General features: G+C 41.8%; 2 protein-coding genes across 2 annotated transcripts in view; one reads left to right on the plus strand and one right to left on the minus strand.

Annotated features, from left to right (window-relative positions):
* cd36 (CD36 molecule (CD36 blood group)) overlaps positions 1 to 4,106 on the minus strand; it is a 4,690-nt gene extending 584 nt beyond the window's left edge. Inside the window, exons 1-10 of the mRNA XM_020616796.1 lie at positions 3,857 to 4,106; positions 3,358 to 3,518; positions 3,058 to 3,202; positions 2,294 to 2,449; positions 2,123 to 2,214; positions 1,843 to 1,892; positions 1,681 to 1,750; positions 1,210 to 1,397; positions 351 to 469; positions 185 to 258 (exon numbers count right to left, since the gene is read on the minus strand). Of these exons, the coding sequence (XP_020472452.1) occupies positions 185 to 258; positions 351 to 469; positions 1,210 to 1,397; positions 1,681 to 1,750; positions 1,843 to 1,892; positions 2,123 to 2,214; positions 2,294 to 2,449; positions 3,058 to 3,202; positions 3,358 to 3,518; positions 3,857 to 3,979 (1,178 nt within the window). The 5' untranslated portion in view covers positions 3,980 to 4,106. The remainder of the gene's footprint in view (positions 1 to 184; positions 259 to 350; positions 470 to 1,209; positions 1,398 to 1,680; positions 1,751 to 1,842; positions 1,893 to 2,122; positions 2,215 to 2,293; positions 2,450 to 3,057; positions 3,203 to 3,357; positions 3,519 to 3,856) is intronic.
* A 4,070-nt stretch (positions 4,107 to 8,176) lies between these two features.
* The window catches only part of gnai1 (guanine nucleotide binding protein (G protein), alpha inhibiting activity polypeptide 1), a 16,063-nt gene continuing 5,960 nt past the window's right edge, over positions 8,177 to 18,279 (plus strand). The window contains exons 1-4 of the mRNA XM_020616767.1: positions 8,177 to 8,671; positions 15,864 to 15,906; positions 17,354 to 17,495; positions 17,856 to 18,013. Coding sequence (XP_020472423.1) covers positions 8,554 to 8,671; positions 15,864 to 15,906; positions 17,354 to 17,495; positions 17,856 to 18,013 — 461 coding nt within the window. The 5' untranslated portion in view covers positions 8,177 to 8,553. The remainder of the gene's footprint in view (positions 8,672 to 15,863; positions 15,907 to 17,353; positions 17,496 to 17,855; positions 18,014 to 18,279) is intronic.

Consider the following 18,279-nt stretch of genomic DNA (forward strand, 5'->3'; position numbering starts at 1 on the left):
GGAAAGAGTTCATTACTTGGAATTCAGTGCATGCATCTGTCTCAACCTTTAACTTTAAGAACTAGTTTGACATTTTAGGAAATATGCTTTTGGCTTTCTTGCTGAGGATAAGATGATAAGATTAATGTGCAGATAAGCATATATCTACACAACTATTCATTTATCAGGTTGAAATGCAACTTACGTGATAACGTTTGATGGTCCATACATCATATTCACTTGAATTCTCTTGGCAAACCTCAAGGTAAACCCAGTTGTCTGGTGAAAAAATACCACAAAAAAGTTAGCATCATAGCTATTGCTCCCCTGAAAGTGAAAAATCATAAACATAAAGGTTTAGAAGATCTTACAGGTTCCACATCCAGGAAGGTGCTATGGTGCTCCTCGCTGGGACTGAGGCCCAGTACAGCCTCTCGCAAGGATGGACTACCATAAAGGAAGTGGGGCAGAGAGATGTAGACAGGTCTTCCTGTTCAGATGGCAAGGAAATAATGTCTATTTGAGATGCCAAGCTGTGAAGAAGAATGATAAAACTGTACAGGAACATTCTGGGATGCCTGAACTCCCAGCTGATTCTGGATCAATGGGTAAAACCATTGTTAGGTTATTTCCTAGTTAGATAGATATTCAGAGATTTGTTGTCTAGAAATGTTTAGTGCAGACAGGTTGACTAGCTCAGGCTGTTGACTGTTCAGCCTGCAGTGCAGACTGCAGGCACGTCAGGGTTACAGGAAAAGAGCTTTTAGGGTCAACTGTAATGCTAGTCTTAATATTTGTATTAATGTGTAAGGTTATGTCCAATTGTTTAGATACACACCACGAAAACAACAGTCACGCACCTTGACTTTTCCTCATGTTTTGGCTAACGTTATAGTCAGCTGCAAAGCTGGCATATCAGGTGACGTCACGGTTTTGACGCCCCTTGTAGCATGGGCTAGCCCAAGAAATGATTAAGATTATATAGGCTTTTTGGTCCAGGCTTCTTGAGCCTTTCTGCTGCCTGCGCGCAGGTAGAGGGTGAGAGAAAGGTCTGGACGTGTAATGTGAATTTTATCTGTGATCCTCTGAATAAACCAGCACGGTTATTTCTTATAAAATCTAAAGCAGTCTACTTCGTCTCATTGAGAGTTCCTGGTTTGAAAGAACCGGAAGAAGCTTCAGAGAAATAATAGCTTATACCATGATGCTGGAAACTAAATTCAAACTGACCATCTTGACAGGAGCTGATATCCAGCACTCCAGCTATGCTGCAGTTGTTGGTGAACTTTTGGTTTCTGCAGAAACATCGGTTGTCTGGGTTGACTGAAGGAGAAGCCATGGTGATTGGCTGGAGGGTGTAGCGGTACACCTCAATCCCTTTCAAATTTATGCTGTCCTCAAAACTGGCGGACACAGACCTAAAGACAACAACACAGAGAAAATGACCTTTTGAACCCAGTGACCTGTGGCTCTATTGTGCAACTTAATTCACACTGACTCATGTACATAAATGTGGTTTTGATATTGGAAAGCTCTGACCTCTAGTGGTTAGTAAGAGGAAATAAGTACTAAAGGTTGCATCTCTTAAATGAAAATGTCAGCTTTCTGGTGGGAGACATTTACTGGCCCAGTTAACATTAGCAGATCACAGTCATACTAGATCAGATGAAATTGCTCATACAAAATAAAACCCTTTGTCACCTGCAGATGTCTGATGAGAAGAAAAAGAGAGGCTTCTTCTTGTCCAAAAAGGGAGGGAAGGATGAGGCATCTGAGAAAAAAAAAGTGCCTTGTCTGCACTTACTGCTGCATAATTTTTGTAAGTGGGGTTCAGAAAAAAAGTAACTGCTGCATAAGCTGTACCTGTGCCGTTGATCATGTCACAGTACGTGTCATTCCAGAAACCTAAGCTCCTGTTATGCAAAATTAGGTTTGTTAGACAAACTTTCACAGTTTGGTTTAACAACCAAGAAACCTGCATTTGTCAAAATCTGCACAAACTCATTAACCTGATTTGCTTTAGCAGCCTAAAATATCTCAATTAACAAAACAGGATTCTCACTTATCAGGATTGTGCAACCTGAATAAAAGGCCTCAAATCCAGACTCATTGTGTCCTTCACATTATTTATAATTCTACTCACCTTTCTCCCCTCCACTTGTCAATTATTCCCACCTTTGAGATGTCACCCTTTCCATTGTAGACATTGTAGTAGCCATCATAAGTACCATTGTACTAGGGATAAAGATTTTGTTAAATAAATCGATTACAGTATGGTTTCACTGTTTAGGCTATAACATCTGTGTTTACTTACAGGTACAAATAGGCCCACAGTGTCTTTCAACATGGGGTCTGTGTAACCCCACAGCATTTCCTTGACAGTACGGTGCTGGAACAATGAGGAATTGGTTGCAGTCATCTTATTCTCCAGGAAAGTATGGAGCATTGGTGAAATCAGAGAATAAGCTCCCTGAAAAAATTAGTCATTTTATTCTCCAGGACAGGATGAAACATTGGTGGAATCAGAGAATAAGCTCCCTGAAAAAATAAATCAACTCATTTATTTTTACATTAGGAAAAGCTCAGCAAGTTAGTTATTTATCAGTGATGGCGTCAGTTACCAAAGGCAACAGTAAGGTGCCAGAATGATACACATGCAAAGCACACAACTGCTGCAGTTGCTTCAGTAGATAAGCCAGAAAATAATTCTTTTTTATGACTGTGATATTACATAATTACTGACCAGCAGAGGCTCTTTTTGAGATTGCTTTCACTCATCATTTTAGCCTTATCAAAGTTTTAAGAGAAACCACATACACTTTGGCCATAAATGAAGACTGCCATTGTGAAATTATGATTTCCAGATCCAGAGTCCAACACAACAGCACCCTGGCACCAATGTTAATGTCAGTCTTAAGTATTATGTAACTGGCTGCAGACCAAAGCAACCCTCCACAGGATGGTTCAGTTTGATTTAAGCATAGCTTGTCTTAGCCTTAGAACTTAGGCACAGTAGCTATTAACAGAAAAGCTGAGTCAAGTCAGGAATCACCACACAGTGGGGTGACACTCACTTACAGCCACAGCCAGGTTGAGGGAGGTCACCTTGTCTTCCTCTGGTCCCACTGACATGGATGGCTCAAAGATGGCGCCCAGAGGCAGCAGGTAGGCAACGGTTTGATTGGGGTTCAATGTGATGTTCTCTTTGGGAAGATATCTGGTTCTGTAGAGGAGGAGAGGTCTTGTTGCTCAGTGATGTTAGAAGAGAGTAACTTCTGGTACATTAAGCCATGAAGTGCATATTGACGAAATGAACAAATTTCAGAGGTACTGGGTTTTGGTAAAATGGCATAACAGAAGGACACAAACCAACCTTACCTATATGTGTAAGGACCTTTTTCCAGCACCACTGGACTTATACCGTACTGCAGAACCTCTTGGGGGTTTTTCACGTCAAAGAACCAGAACTGCCTGTACACATTTGCCCCTGTAGACACCCAGTTGTCATAAGCTGTTGTTCCAGGCTCAATGACGGCTTCCTAAGCCCCACAGACACACAAGACAGTCTATTTTTAACATGCCTCAAGACTGCCAGCAGGCCAGCTGCCCCACTGGCACATGAAAAAGGTGGATGCTCTGTTATAAAATCATTTTAAATCGTTTCAGTTTTTCTCTGCAGTTTCTACAAACAATCTGCAGTGCTTTTCTTTTGATGGATGAAAATGAGGCACAGCTTCTTGCTTACCAGCTGAAACAGCTTTCAAAATCACATGCCTCTTGCCTCCCATTTCTCCTGATTCACCTTGATCTCCGCATACACATTCTCGCAATCTGTTACTTCATATTTTCAAACCCAGAGTGAAACTGAGCACCATACCTTCTCCACTGTCCTCTGAATGATGTTCTTCCCCAGTGGAATAAGGATACCTCCCAGGATGGCTACCACCGCCCCAAACACAGCTCCAGCTATCAGCCCGCACCTTCTGTTACAGCAGCCCATGGCGATGTACGCTTCCCTCCGTATGCCCGTCTGTCTGCCTGGCAGCCTGTCCTCCTCCTGCCTGTGTTTGTGGTGTGTGCTAGTACGTGCAGTTTGTCTGTGTTTGTGTCCCGGCAGAGGCAGCAGCGCCGGCAGGCTGTACCATCACAGGAGCTGACAAAGCAGCAGAGGCCAGGTAAAGATACAGACACCTGAGCAGATATCCAGGGACCTCTTATAAATGAAGTTATATAAGGACAAGGAAGGTTTAAGTTTCAGCTAAGAAACGCACCCCAGGTAAGCGTTATCTGACCAGGTGATAAGAGCTGCAAATGGCTGTAGAGAAATATTGCAAGAGGAGTTGGCACACAGATAGGCAGTGTATAAATAAAGTTAATACCTGATCCTTATTATTTTTGTTTGTTCCATTCCAATACCTAATATTATTAAAATAAAACAAGCTGGACATACCACACTGTCTTGAATCCTCACTCAAATATCCAATGACCTGGATGATGAGAGCCTTCATAGATATTTTATCTTTTCCTGTCTCTTCTTCTCTATCTGTTCATCTTGTCTTTATAATTTCTGCTCATCCTCTGCCTTGGTGCACAACTCATGCTTAACAACTGAGAAAGAGGAACACATGAATGGTCAAGTTTATTCTCACTGTGCACAGGTAGTTTAAAAAAGGTGTATCTGTATTTGTGGTTGTGTGGTTTCATGAGGGTTATTAAAGTATTTGCTTTTTATTGCTCTTGAAAATATTTCCCTGTGATAATCTTGAGTCATTACTGTAATATATACTGTATATGGTTTGTCTTGTATATGGGATGCTAAGACTTAATCAACAGCAATGCTGATTATGGACATGTACTATCACCAGCCTCTTTAATAGGCACACCAATACAATTGTTTGCACTTCAGTGCAACACTTCCACCTTAGCTCAAAATGGTGAAATTGTCATAAATGTATAAATTCAATTATGTGTTTATTATTGAGGTCATTTAAAGGTGGTGTTGTACTGGACTACATTATATTTAGAGGTGTTTCTAATATTCTGACCATCTCATGTATGTTGCTGGGGAGGACAAAAATATAGAGGCACCTTTTGTGACAATTTCATCAAAAACTGAAACATTCTGAGCTTCATAAACACAGATGCTAAGATGGAAGTGTTGCATTGAAGTGCAAACAATTGTGCAGGTGTGCCTATTAAAGCGGCTGATGAGTGTATGTGGTGTAAATTCTGTCTAGCTAATGTATAAAACAAGACTACACTGGGTTCCACAATGCTGGATCCTATACTTCCCATAATGCAACTGATTAGTGGCTTTTCTTTGATCCCACCCTCCCCTGCCAAATCTTTCAAAATCCACATGTGCGGTTTGTAACACGGGCTTTCTCTTATAAATGTGAAGTGACAAACTCGCACCATAATAACTCTGGTGACATCGCTATGACATCATCAGGGGCTATTTTTGCAAAGTGACAGAAGACATCACACAACTGCTTCTAGAGGCTGAATCGTACTCTCTGTGAGTTGACTCTGTAGTGTCCCTTTAAAATGCCAACACTTTAAAAAGCTACAGGACTGTATGGTACTGTCCTTATTGTTGAAACACTATCTCGAGCTCATGTGTACCACTCTGCAGCACTGTAGTTACATAGCCTGTTATTACCACTGGAGGGCAGCCCTTCCATTCCCTCATCACTGTATATTTATGACAGAAGCCCTGTTACACTAAGCGCACTTTTGACCAAATAGTCTTTAAACCAGCTCTTGTCATGTAAAAACTCATGTATATGGCTTCCATTTCCTAAAAAGGTATCAGGACATTGTTCACATACCACATTTGGGGTCTTCATAGGGAGTCCATAGGGAGTCCTCTTCTGGATATGGAGTCACTATACACTGACTGGATCCAGAGGAGGGCCGGACGTATAGCTGCAGACCCCACCCACCCAGGCAACAGTTTGTTTGTGCCTCTTCCCTCCAGGAAAAGGTACAGGAATATAAAGACACAACCTTCCCCCTATGGACAGACACAGAACACTGGACCTCACACCTCCTCCTAAAGACTGAGATTTGCACTGAGCTGCACCTTATAATGTTACTACACTCTTGCTGCTAACATGCTGCTGACCTGATTAGGTCCCATACATCCCTTTTTATTTTTGTTCATATTTTTATATTGACTGATACAATTGTGTGTTATGTAAATAATATGTCTGTCTTTTAAGCCGACAGCTGCCGGAAAAAATTTCGTTGTGCTATGCATAATGACAATAAAGATTCTTGACTTGACTTCATGATTCACTTCTTGTAGGGAATACAGCAAAACAGTAAGAAAATTTTGAAAAAACTTCATGGAACTGTGAGAATGTCTCAGCGAATGTCTCTGTCATTGCTTTGCAGCAGCGCCAGGTCGTTTGTCATCTGGTAAGAGGTCATTACTGTAGTAGTAAAATAAAAAGGCCTGGCCAGCGTCGTTTTAACTTAGGTTGGCCATGCTTTTGGCTCATTTTTAAAGAGTTACATTTAGCAAAATTCAACTAGTTCCACTACTGCTAAACCTATATTAGCCTTAAAAATTACATCATCTTTTTTGCCTAGGGGATAAACCCTCTGATTGTTGTTATGTCAAACCTGAAAACGAACAGGCAAAGAGGGAAACCTCCAGCCAGCATGAGATTTTAACGGAAAAGTCAGCACTACAAATTTGCATGTAGTCCCAAAATGCCAGATTTGAAATGAAAATTGTATGGAAAGGCATGAAGACAGAAATGATCCAAAGGGCATTTGAGTGGAAGAATTTGAAGTGAACACCACCAACCACTGGACTGCCTGCTGACGTTGAAGATTCATACTTTACTTTGTCTGACAGGTTAAATTATTTAAACTACAAACAACTGTCATGTACGGATGAATGGGCAGGTGAGGGGATTAATACTGCAACAATTCTAGGTTTGGTTCCCATGCAACAATGCATGCTAAAAAACATAGGTCACAAAGTGAGTGGATAGCCTTCACAGGTAATATAGGAATTATGATCAGTGAAGCTTTACTGATATAGGTCATGTGTACCGTGAATATATATATCATGGTCTATATCTCTTTCACAATTGTATTGATACTCACAAAGTAAATAAATATTAGGGAGGTGACAATATATCAAAATTCAATACATAACGATACAAAAATGTTACAATATGTATCATTTTGTCTAGTGATATATCATGTGGTCTCCATATGGAGGTGACTTCATATTTTTTGGAACAGAACACAAGTCAGTATATCTGGTTGTACATAATCAAACCTCTGCCAAAAAAGGGGGAAAAAGAGGAACAAAGTACAAGTCACATGATATAGCCTACAATGTGAACATTGTGAGAATATATATGGTCAGGTAAGTAAAGTGTGTGCAGGTTTGAAATTCCATTGTCAAGACGTTTCTGGTTTGGATGTCCACCTTCAAAATAAAATATGCTCCCATATTTATTCTGTAGCACGATGCCAGCCCCAGCAGATAGCCTGACACCCCCAGAGCCCTGATCTCAATATCACTGTGAGTCAGTGTGGGATTAGGCTAGAAGCACCTGAGAAAGCCCAAATCCATAGAAGAACTGTGGCAAGTGTTTGGAAGAATGTAACTGCTAAGTACCCCGAGTAACAGCACTACATAGGTGACTAGGCTCACACCAAATATTAAATACTGCTACCACTAACTATTCATGGCATTATTTTTAAAGCATCTATAGTAGTTTGTCACAAGTGCCCAAAACCTTTGCACAATACTAGGATGGCTAATAACTTTTTACAGCTTAATGATAAAATAGAGTTCTGATCTTATGCCCGAACACCTTTGCTCCTTTTTTTCAAGTGTGAAATCCTCAGTCATAAAATCTTGGTGTCATTTTTGAGCAGGCTTTATCTCTGGACCAGCATGTGAAGTGCTTGACTCATTCATGCTTCTCCCAACTGAGGAATATTGTTAAACACAAACCTATGGTGTCACAGATTGTGACCGACATTAGTATTCGTGCTTTTATTTCATCCAAGTTAAACTACTGTAAATCCCGTTTCGCTCACTTAAAAAGTGGCCCCGAATGCTGCTGCTCAGCTTTTGACCAGGTCGTGAAAGAGGTTTTTAAGTATTAGATCTGTGGGGAAACCGCCTTTATTGTGAAGAGTCAGACCGGATGTGGCCGCGTTGCTGCGGCTGCTGGCGGAACTCAGCGCAGCTCTCTACAACCGTGGCTGCACATACGATACTAGCGGTCGTCGCTGCAACGAATGGAGGCGAGCGGGTGGAAGAGACATCACTAAGGAATTATTTCGCTATAAAAATAGCTTTCTCTCGGATGCAAGGAGGATTTTAAACCGAATATATTTCAGCGGGCAGGAGAAACGCCACACTTTATTGTTGAAAACTCCAATTGCTTCTTTTTTTCTGCCCCAGGAACACATCGATTGCTTGCCATATAAAAAGGGCGTGTGTGCGGGGGGGAGGCAGTTTTAATCATTTAATGTGGGTATATATGGTATTTTAGATATTTTTAAACCACCTGGGTCTGAAGGACACAGTTGAGGATGGGATGCACATTGAGCACAGAGGACAAGGCGGCGGTGGAGCGCAGTAAAATGATCGACAGGAATCTGCGGGACGACGGGGAGAAGGCAGCCAGGGAGGTCAAGCTGCTGCTGCTCGGTAAGGAAGGAGAAGATGGGGGGCAGTCGGTCGGTCGGTGGAGGAACTTCTCTGTGTGTTAGGGTGTGAGAGGATACGGGGGGGAACACACCCTTCCACTGAAACCCCACTACTACTGGTTATTTTCTTTAGTTAACGATAATGTTAAGTTGTAGCAGCTGTGAAGTGTTACGGAGTTTCAATTCCGCATCGATAGCACCCACACCGGTTAGCCTCACTTAACTCTGGTCACTAAACGCAGCACAAGGTTATTTTAAAAAAAATTAATAAACCTTACCAGGTTAACATATCAACAAAATAACACCGGTTTGTTTTTATTTGCAGATTTTAATCGGTTTGATTCCGATTTTGTAATCAGAATTGCATACATGGCACCCCACCCCCTTCCAGTTGGCCTTATATCTAAAGACCATTTGTGTTGACTAAAGCCTTTCAACAATGGCACATTTGCTCTCGTCTAGTCCAGTGCAGTGGAAATAGGCCTCTGACTCATTAGGGGCCCAAGCCTCACTGAACGGGACTGAAAACTTTTTGTCCAGTCACTTTTAGATATTTTAAGGTTCATTTCCTGTTTTGAAATTCAAAGTTGAGCTGTTGTTGAAGGGAATGTGTGTGTGTGTGTGTGTGTTTTCTAGTAGTACTACTTTCAGTTTCCTGTGTACAAGCTAAATTTTATACCTTGTTGCTTCGACAATAAGATGCATCCAGTGATGCTGTCTGAAAGAGGAAAGCGTCCTGCACAGCAAATGCAGGAAATTACAGAAGTGAAGTGGTAAACATGAAATCTGATTTAGTTAGAAGCCACAGAAACATGGGCAGAAAAATGCACTGATATAAACTAAATTACCATTGATCAGCTAAATAACAAAGCAGCTGTATGACATGCTAATGTGGAGAGAGCTGACTCATGACCCTTTCGTTGCTCTCAGCACTGACCTGTTTTGCCTGAGCTTTGTGTACCCAAGCTGTTTTCAAACCCTCTTTGTGTTTGAGTAGTGCTCAGGAACCCACCAAGCAAAGGCTGTTATTTTGGTGAATATATCACCAGGATCTTTTTGTGAATGCCACTGTACATCCATTGAGTTTTTTTAAACTTTATTATTACTTGCATTCACAGGTACGTTTAGTCATTTCCTAGCTTCTCCTCACCAGCTCGTGTGCACAGTTATGTGAATTGCTTGCTTTTAGAAGCCAGCCATGTGTAAGTGAATGACATTAGTTACATGTGGGAAAACACCGTTATCCTTTTTAAATAGAGAGTGTAAGTGAAAAACATTTCCCATCAGCTTTGGGAAATGTTGACACACACCTTATGTGGGTTACCAGAACACGAAGGTAATTCCAGAAGCAGGCAGGCAAACACCTGACAGAAGGCGCAGAGTAAGAACTGATAGCTGCGTTTGTGGAGAGATTTGTGAACCAGAGCAAGATAAACAAGGTTTCGTCATGTTCTTTACACAACTCTGAGACACACTTTCTGCCATTCTTGTGGCTCAGGAGGTAGAGCGGGTCGTTTCCTTACCGGAGGATTAGTGGTTCGATTCCCGTCTTGTCCAGTCAACATGTCGAGGTGTCCTTGAGCAAGACACTAAACCCCCAGTTGCGCCCGGTGATGTCACCGGTGTGTGAATTTGGGAGTGTGAATGGGTGAATGGCCGAATAATGTGTGAAAGCGCTTTGAGTGTGCTGTAAAGCATAGAAAGGCGCTATACAAGTATAAGACCATTTATTGTTGTTCATAGGATTAAACATCAGGATACAATTTTTACAGTTTCTTTGAGACAATAATGACATGAGGTGTTTGTATTTTTTAGTATTTACTTTTTTAGTATTTGCTATTCACCTTTTTATAGGAATGTGCGTTTGTTTTTTTCTTCTTGTTTAACTCTACATTCTTCAGGTACTTGGAATCCAGCCGGGGCTTGCTGATTGAAAGCGGGCAAGTTAGGTCAGGTTTCAGCTATGCTTGCGTAAGGTAAAATATGAGTTTTCCTCAGCCGTTGTTCTGTCACAGACCGTGTACGATTCATTTAGCTCTTCTCCGTTTGTCGTGATCATTGTGCGTCGGTTTGTGTGTCCTTGCGCGTGGCTGCATTGGCACCGTTTCCTATCATTTGTGTTTGATCCATTCAGTGTGGTAGCCAGGTAACACACTCGACCTCTTCAGGTTACTGCCTGAAGTGACACCTGACAAAAGGCTGGGACGCCAGGAGAAAGGAAAAGAGGCCCTGTAACATAAGAAGACTGCTAATGACTGAAGCATTAAAAATGAAAAGGTTCCACTGCAGAGAAGCAGCGAGCCGGAGTTAGGAGTTTGAATTGTTTACCTTTGAGATAAAGATTCACTGAAAAGATAGTGTTTTGGACTTGTGGATTCACAAGCAGTTCTGGAGTGTACTAACATCTTAACACACCCTGCCAACAAAGAGTCCACAAAACCTGTGGCTCCATAGCAAAACGGTGGCAGGGCTGCAGAGATGTGTTGTGTCCTACTCAAGCAAGTTGGTGGTGTATCTCTCAGAGGTGACATCTGCATGTGTGCAGCAAACCCCTGATGATGTGGTGAGTGGGAGTTCCATGTGGTGGCCACCTGGTCATCAAGCGCTGTCCCAAATGTTAATCGCAGGCTTATGTGCGCTCCCAGTCAAAACCTGTTTGCATGAAAAACTCTGAACCTTTGAGAGTTTGTGCACACACTGTCAAGTCCAAGCCATCTGCCAGGCTCAGGTGGATTTTGTAGATAAGGAATATATCTTTTTTTTTTTTTTTCCCCGTGAAAAACCAAACATATTTTTCATTTAGTTCTCAGGCTTTTTTTTTTATTTCCATCATCCCCAGGACCTAATTATCCTGCTATTCATATCTACATGCTAAAATAGATTAGTCACCTCAGCCTAATTGCTTTCTATAGCTGTTGTGCAACTGTGGGAAGATTTTATTAATAATCCTTAGCCTCAGTCTAACTTTTGTCATTGTTCTCTCTGTAATGTCCATATTTTTAAAGTTGTGCAACCAGGATTGCGGAACATAGTGTGCAGCATGACTGTGTTACTCATCTCGGAGACTGGGAGCCCCCCTCCTGATAAACAGACAATCAAAATAGTGTTTGCATTACTTTAACACTGTAAGTATCAAACGACATCTCTGTGAACAGTTGTCTGTGCCAGTGTGTGTGGGAAACAATCTTTTGGCTATTGATCAGCTTGTTGGCCAATCAATCCCTGTGATTTAGTGTAGTCCTTTTCCCTGGTGGGTAGCACCACTTGGAAGCTCCTGGAATCCCTCATGATTAACCCCCCAGCCCCCTCATCTTGGGTACTTGGTGCAAGATCACCCACGGGGAATTCCAAGAGGAAAGTTGTGGTTGATGGAGAGAAATGGCTCCGTTCTCTGCGGAGGAAGAAGAGAAAACTTTCACTGAGAGCTTTAGTTTGGATTTTCCTAAGATAGTTTGAACCGCTAGAAACATAAACCAGCTGCTCCAGTGGTTTTGACTGTAGCTGTGTTGGAGTGGGTGTATCAAAGCTGTGTGTGTGTAACATGACTCTGCATGAGGAGCAATAGGGCTGTGGCCATGTAACCCTTAAAGGTCTGTGTGTGAGAGAGGGGATCAAAGTCAGGGCAACTCTGTTTTGCATTCCTCAGGCCCAGAGGTTTTGACAAGAGCCACTCCCTAATGACATCACTGGTGTTGAGAGGCCAGAGCCAAGCCACTTACATAAGCACATAGTCACCTGGCACTGATTAGGATGAACAGTCAGACACTGAATTGATGGTATTCATCCAGCGTTAACCATTGGAATGTTTAGAATTAGCAGGCAGGCTTACAGCATTACCCTAACAGGTCTAGTGTTGGTGCTGTCCTTCTATGAACATGATCAACAGTAATGGCAAAAGATGCCTGACTCAAATTACTTCTACGTTTTTGCCATTAAAGTGTGGTTCATCTGGCATCACTCTTTATTTTGGCTTTCTGACACAAGGTGATCACAGTAAATAAGTAGTCCTTTATGAAAGTGAAAATTGTAAGTTTGACTAATTTGTCTCTTTAAATTTGGGGAAATGTCCTCTCCAATAAAATTTTGGAAGTTTGACTGTTTTTTTCCTTTACCTTCTTTGGGGAATAACAATAAAATAGTAAATGGCTGTCCTCTGACAGTAATGAAGCTGTGGGGATTATTTTCATTATCAATGAATCTGCTAATCATGATTTCACCAAGGGGTCCAACGTGATGTCTTGTCATAATACGATTATATTAGATAGGGAAAAGCAATAAATCGTCATGTGCGAGAAGCTAAAGCCAGATGATGTTTGGCATTTTTACTAGATAAATTAATCTAATATCTAAATAACTGGAGATTAATTGTCTGTTCGTTCTGTTTTCTGATCATAATCAGAACTTTTAGTCACCATGTGCTGACACACAAGGACTTTAACTCACACTGCTCTGTGTGCCACACAAGACAAGTCAACAAGAAAAGCAGAAGAATATAGAGTAAAAACAACGTTACAATAAGAATAGTACCACATAATAAATCAATAAAAAACATGTGTATCTAATCACTCACTATCTCATTAAACAGTCAAGTGTAGGTTACCTGTTCATAAGGCTACTAAGTCTAGGGAAGAAACTTTCTCTGTATCTGTCTGTTCTGGCATACAGTACTTTGTAACTCCGTCCCGAAGGACAGTGGCCAGGGTGTGAAGGGTCAGCAGAGCTCTTCACTTCCCCTCCTCTTGCCTGTGAGAAGTACAGGTTCAGGGCAGGTTGGCCCCGACGATGCGTTCTGCAGTCCTAACTGTCCTCTGGAGTCTGTTCCTGTCCTGATTGGCTGCTGAGCCAATTCAGACGGTGATGGATGCGCAGAGAACAGACTCAGTGATTCCTCTATAGAACAGTACCAGCTGCTCCTGGGGCAGATTGAACTTCCTAAGAAAGTACATCCTCCCCTCTGTGTGTGGGGGGGCACTACACTGTCACCACCCTCCAGGGCTCTCCAGCACCTGAGCGGTGACACATAATTAAAATAATGAGTCCTCAGGTGAAGGTGAAGTGCCAGGGCTGTACTGTGAGCATGCAATTACAGCTGAGGAAATATTTGTTGGAATTCTGACAGCGTGCACAGCGTAAGGCATGCATTTACTTATTCATTTTGTGTTCACAATTTTTATAACCAGTGCTCAGGGAAAGCTGTTACTAACAGTGTGAACCAGGCTCAGCAACAAGTGTCAAAAATACACTTTCATTTATTTATTTTAACATCAAGCAAAGTGGAACTCAATTAGGCAGATGATTGATTATGCTAGGGCAAACCAGCTCGACTCTGCTGACGGTGTCACAAGGTAACGGCTAGTCGTAGATTTCGTGATTTCACTTCCCTTTATTTTGTTCCTAGAGCTGAGAGAGAGAGGCTGGGGGTGTTCACTCAGGGAATAACCACCATCATGTGGTTTCAAAACTCTTCCCTAGTGGAAGGGACGTGTTACGTCATCATTGACAACCGGCCAGTTGCCTTCCTGTGATCAAGTCTCCGCTGCTGTAACATGAGGACACTGAGTGCACATTAGTAGATTTAATGTAGTTTATGGTAATACCCATTAGAGCAGAAGTCGAACGAATGTGGTTTATGGGGAAATCACAGATGGCTTTGAACGGTAAAGGGAAATTTTTAATAAATGAGCACTTCCAAGTGACTGCTTATGAGGCCATCAGCTTCAGTAGAGGAAAATAGAGCAGCAGATGCATAATACATAATGGTCTCAGAAGCCAACATGTCACACACACTCACAACCACAAAGCCTCCTCAGGTGAATGTGGCCTCACACTAGACATGTACTAGATATAATGAGAGCAGTTGCCATGGTACTGTGACGTTTGAGAGATCCGCAGAAAGCAAAAGACGTGCCGACAGTCTGAGTCCCTCTCTGCTCTCCCTGTCTCCTCCTTCCCCTCCGCTCTTTTCATCATAGTGTTGTCTCATCAGTCAGCTACGCCGCCATCAGTCTAATTAGTCATCGGCGCCGGGTGCGTTCCTGTCTTGAAGTGACAACATGTTTTTCGGCACTTCACAGCACTGTCAATAATAATCTGTTTAATCGTTGCTGGGCCTTTACAGTGAGACAGTATGATGTGATGCCTTTTGATGATAAAACTCCAAATGCACAGTTTGCTCATCCACAGTCAGATTCAGCCACACTTAAGTTAGAGCAACTCGATCATCTGACTGAGCCTATTGGCATCGACTACTCAGTGTATAAGGCTGGAACTACCCGGAGCTGAGGCCTGACCAGAGGTTTAAAGGTTCTTTTAACTTAAAGCTACTCTGCCTCATTTCTTTTCAACTGCTAGACAGTCTCTAGTTGTGACAAACTGTACAACATGCAGCCGGTCTCTAGTTGTGACAGACTGTACAACATGCAGCCTGCAGTCTGAAAGGAGCGTTAGCTAAATGGTGAATAAATTTGGCCATCAGTAGAACACTTACTAACGTTACACAAAATTAAAATCATCAATTCAATATAAAGGTGAAATCAAGACCGTACTAGGCAACGTTGAACCTGGTTTTTGCCAAGAGCCCGTCCATGGCTGGCTATTTGAAATGATTACTCGTGGTGAGAAAAACACTTCTTATAACCCTCACTTGGTGGTAGACGGGGCTAATTTACAGAGCACGTCTTGAAAACACGCTAAAAAAAGCTGGAATAACAATTGAAGTACTGTAGGTAGTGACTGTCATGGAGGGGGATAAGATAGCTGAGAGTTACCACGTCCTGTCTCAGTTTCATTTTAGCAGACAGTGTCAAATCTTTGCACACCTTAACATGGACACACCAACACCTTTGTCTCATTTCTCCTTTGGTTGAGGTAGTTTTTCTCAGACTTCATTTTCATGGTTCCTCCTCATGTTTACAATATGTACATATACAGTATGTACGCATTGAGAGCCGATGTACCAGAGTCAAATTCCTCGTGTGCCCCGACACACCTGGTCAATAAAGCTGATTCTGATTCTGATGCCATTTGGTCACATTAGATCACTGTATTAGTAGGTGGGGGGGGGGGTTGTCTTTTTTTTTTAATGCAGCCAGAGGAAGTGAGCTTGACATTATAAGGGTTGTTCTTACTAACATCAACTTCTTGAAATATTTATTCTCCGAGAATCATTTTTTTCTATATCTGTCTTTTTCCAGGTGCTGGAGAATCAGGGAAGAGTACAATCGTCAAGCAGATGAAGTGAGTTTGTTTTGCTACATCTAATGCTGCACACGGGGCAATCAAACTCTTTTTTTCCTTCTGTCCGTGCATCAGTAGTGACTTCTTTCATCAGATATGCATAATGGCACCACACCGATTCCTTTTCCACAACACAAGCAGTGTCAAACACTAGTCTTGCTTCTACAGCATCTCTAATATTACACTATGTGAATCGCAGTAAAAACAGGTACCATACATAATGGATGATGAGACAGCCCAGCAGAAACCATTAGTATAGCCTCTGCTTATACTGTGCATCCCTATGGATACATTCTTCAGTCAGCAGACGTGCACGTTGTTACATGTTTTAGCAGCTCTTCTGCTACGGTAGGAGCACAAGTGAGAGACGGTGTCTGATCTAAGGCAATTATTTCTGTCATTATCATAGATAATATAGCAGATTTAGTTGCTGTTAGCTGGTGAAAATTGCCTAAGTCTAGTGACGTTCTGTATGATTTTTATTGTCACCACATCTCACGAGAAGACCGAATTAACAGTGAATTACTTACTAACAAGTAGAAGTGAAACCAGTCCAAGAATTAATAAATAAAATCCTAATCTACAACTGTTTTAATCAATTAATCCTTTGAATCATTTTTAAGAAAAAATGCTATGCTACACAGTCTCCAGTTCTGGCTTCTGACTTGTTAGGGTTTGCTGCTTCTCTCTGTCTATTATGATGGTAAATTGAATTTTGTAGGGGTTTAAATGGTTATTTGAACAAAACAAGCACTTCTGCGCTGTAACAATGGGTCTTAGGAACTTGTGACTGGAACACTTTTGTCCAAACCCGATTAAAAACACACACAAAGCTGAACCACAACGTTGCACTGAGTGGTGCTCTGTTGTTACACTGAATTTGGAGCCTTAAGTTTTATTTTGAGCTGACAACACATTTCCTAGTTAGCAGTCTCACTAGCACATCAAATCTGTTGTTTTGTCATTTTTGTGGGATTATTTTTACAATAACAAAACATAGAATAAAGCCAGGACTTTCCTGCAGCTACAGAATATTCTTTTAAAGGTCAAATAAATGTAGAACTCATTTTACATTATATGTATTCAACTACTACTATTCATAGTAACCTGCACTGCATCTGTAGAAAAAGCTTTTTTTAATATAGGGTGACCATAATTTCAACATCCAAACATGAGGAGCACAGAGATCGGTGCCACTGTGGCTCGACAATGTTTCTGCAGATGTCACAATGAGCAAGTGAGGTCACAGGAAGAGATATTAAATAAGAGCTGAGGACAAAAATAAGTCATTCAGCTGGGAGAATTTGTTGGGAAAAGATGAGTTTTCTGTCTTTGACGATATTATTTGGGACAGTTTGGTTGCTGTTGTCAACTACTGTGACAGGCAAGTTTTTGCTGTGCAGGAAAATGGTTAATCTGCTGACCAGTTTTTACCCCCTTTCTGCAGGATCATCCACGAAGCAGGCTACTCAGAAGAGGAATGTAAGCAGTACAAGGCTGTGGTTTACAGCAACACTATCCAGTCCATCATCGCCATCATCAGAGCCATGGGGCGCCTCAAGATCGACTTTGGTGACGCTGCAAGAGCGGTGAGTGACAGAGAGGGATGTAATTTGGCCAGTTCAAAAATAGAAACCTGAAGCAAATGTGTGGTTTGAATGTAGTCATGACTTTAGTGGTCATTTCAGGTTTCTCTGCAAATCATGTACAATGTATTTAAATGTTGTAAAGTCAAATCAAAGTCCCTGCATGCACTCATGTTTACAATAGACATGGCAGTGAACCAGAAGAACACATTACTTCATCTTCTGTCTCTAAAATGTCCTTATAACCCTGTGACTGACATTTCATCTTGGTAGCAGATTTATGTCGGTTATAAAGGCAGAGTAGTAAATTGGATGGATGATTTATGATATTGACGCCACCCTGACCCCTGTCCCCTGTCCCAGGATGATGCACGCCAGCTGTTTGTGCTGGCGGGATCAGCAGAGGAAGGCTTCATGACAGCAGAGCTGGCCGGTGTCATTAAGCGGCTGTGGAAGGATGGAGGTGTTCAAGCCTGCTTCAGCCGGTCCCGTGAATATCAGCTCAACGACTCAGCAGCATAGTGAGTCATAAGCACACGCATGTAAACAGCCAAGGTAACAGTTGCAGGGTTCAGCAAAATTGTTAGTCACCCACCGAAATGAGTCAGTGATCCTATACACACTAATTTATGTCAACTTTTAATGACAGTCTTCCACATCAGATGACCAGAAGCTGAAATTGCTGCCGTTCCACACACACAAAGCTGCTGTCATAATTAGCCAGACACAGGTTGTTCCAGCCTGCAGCCATGCCCAGAGAACAGAAAGCTACAGTACTGTGCATGCA

The sequence above is a fragment of the Monopterus albus genome, unplaced genomic scaffold, assembly GCF_001952655.1.
Source record: "Monopterus albus unplaced genomic scaffold, M_albus_1.0 scaffold178.1, whole genome shotgun sequence".
NCBI lineage: Eukaryota > Metazoa > Chordata > Actinopteri > Synbranchiformes > Synbranchidae > Monopterus > Monopterus albus.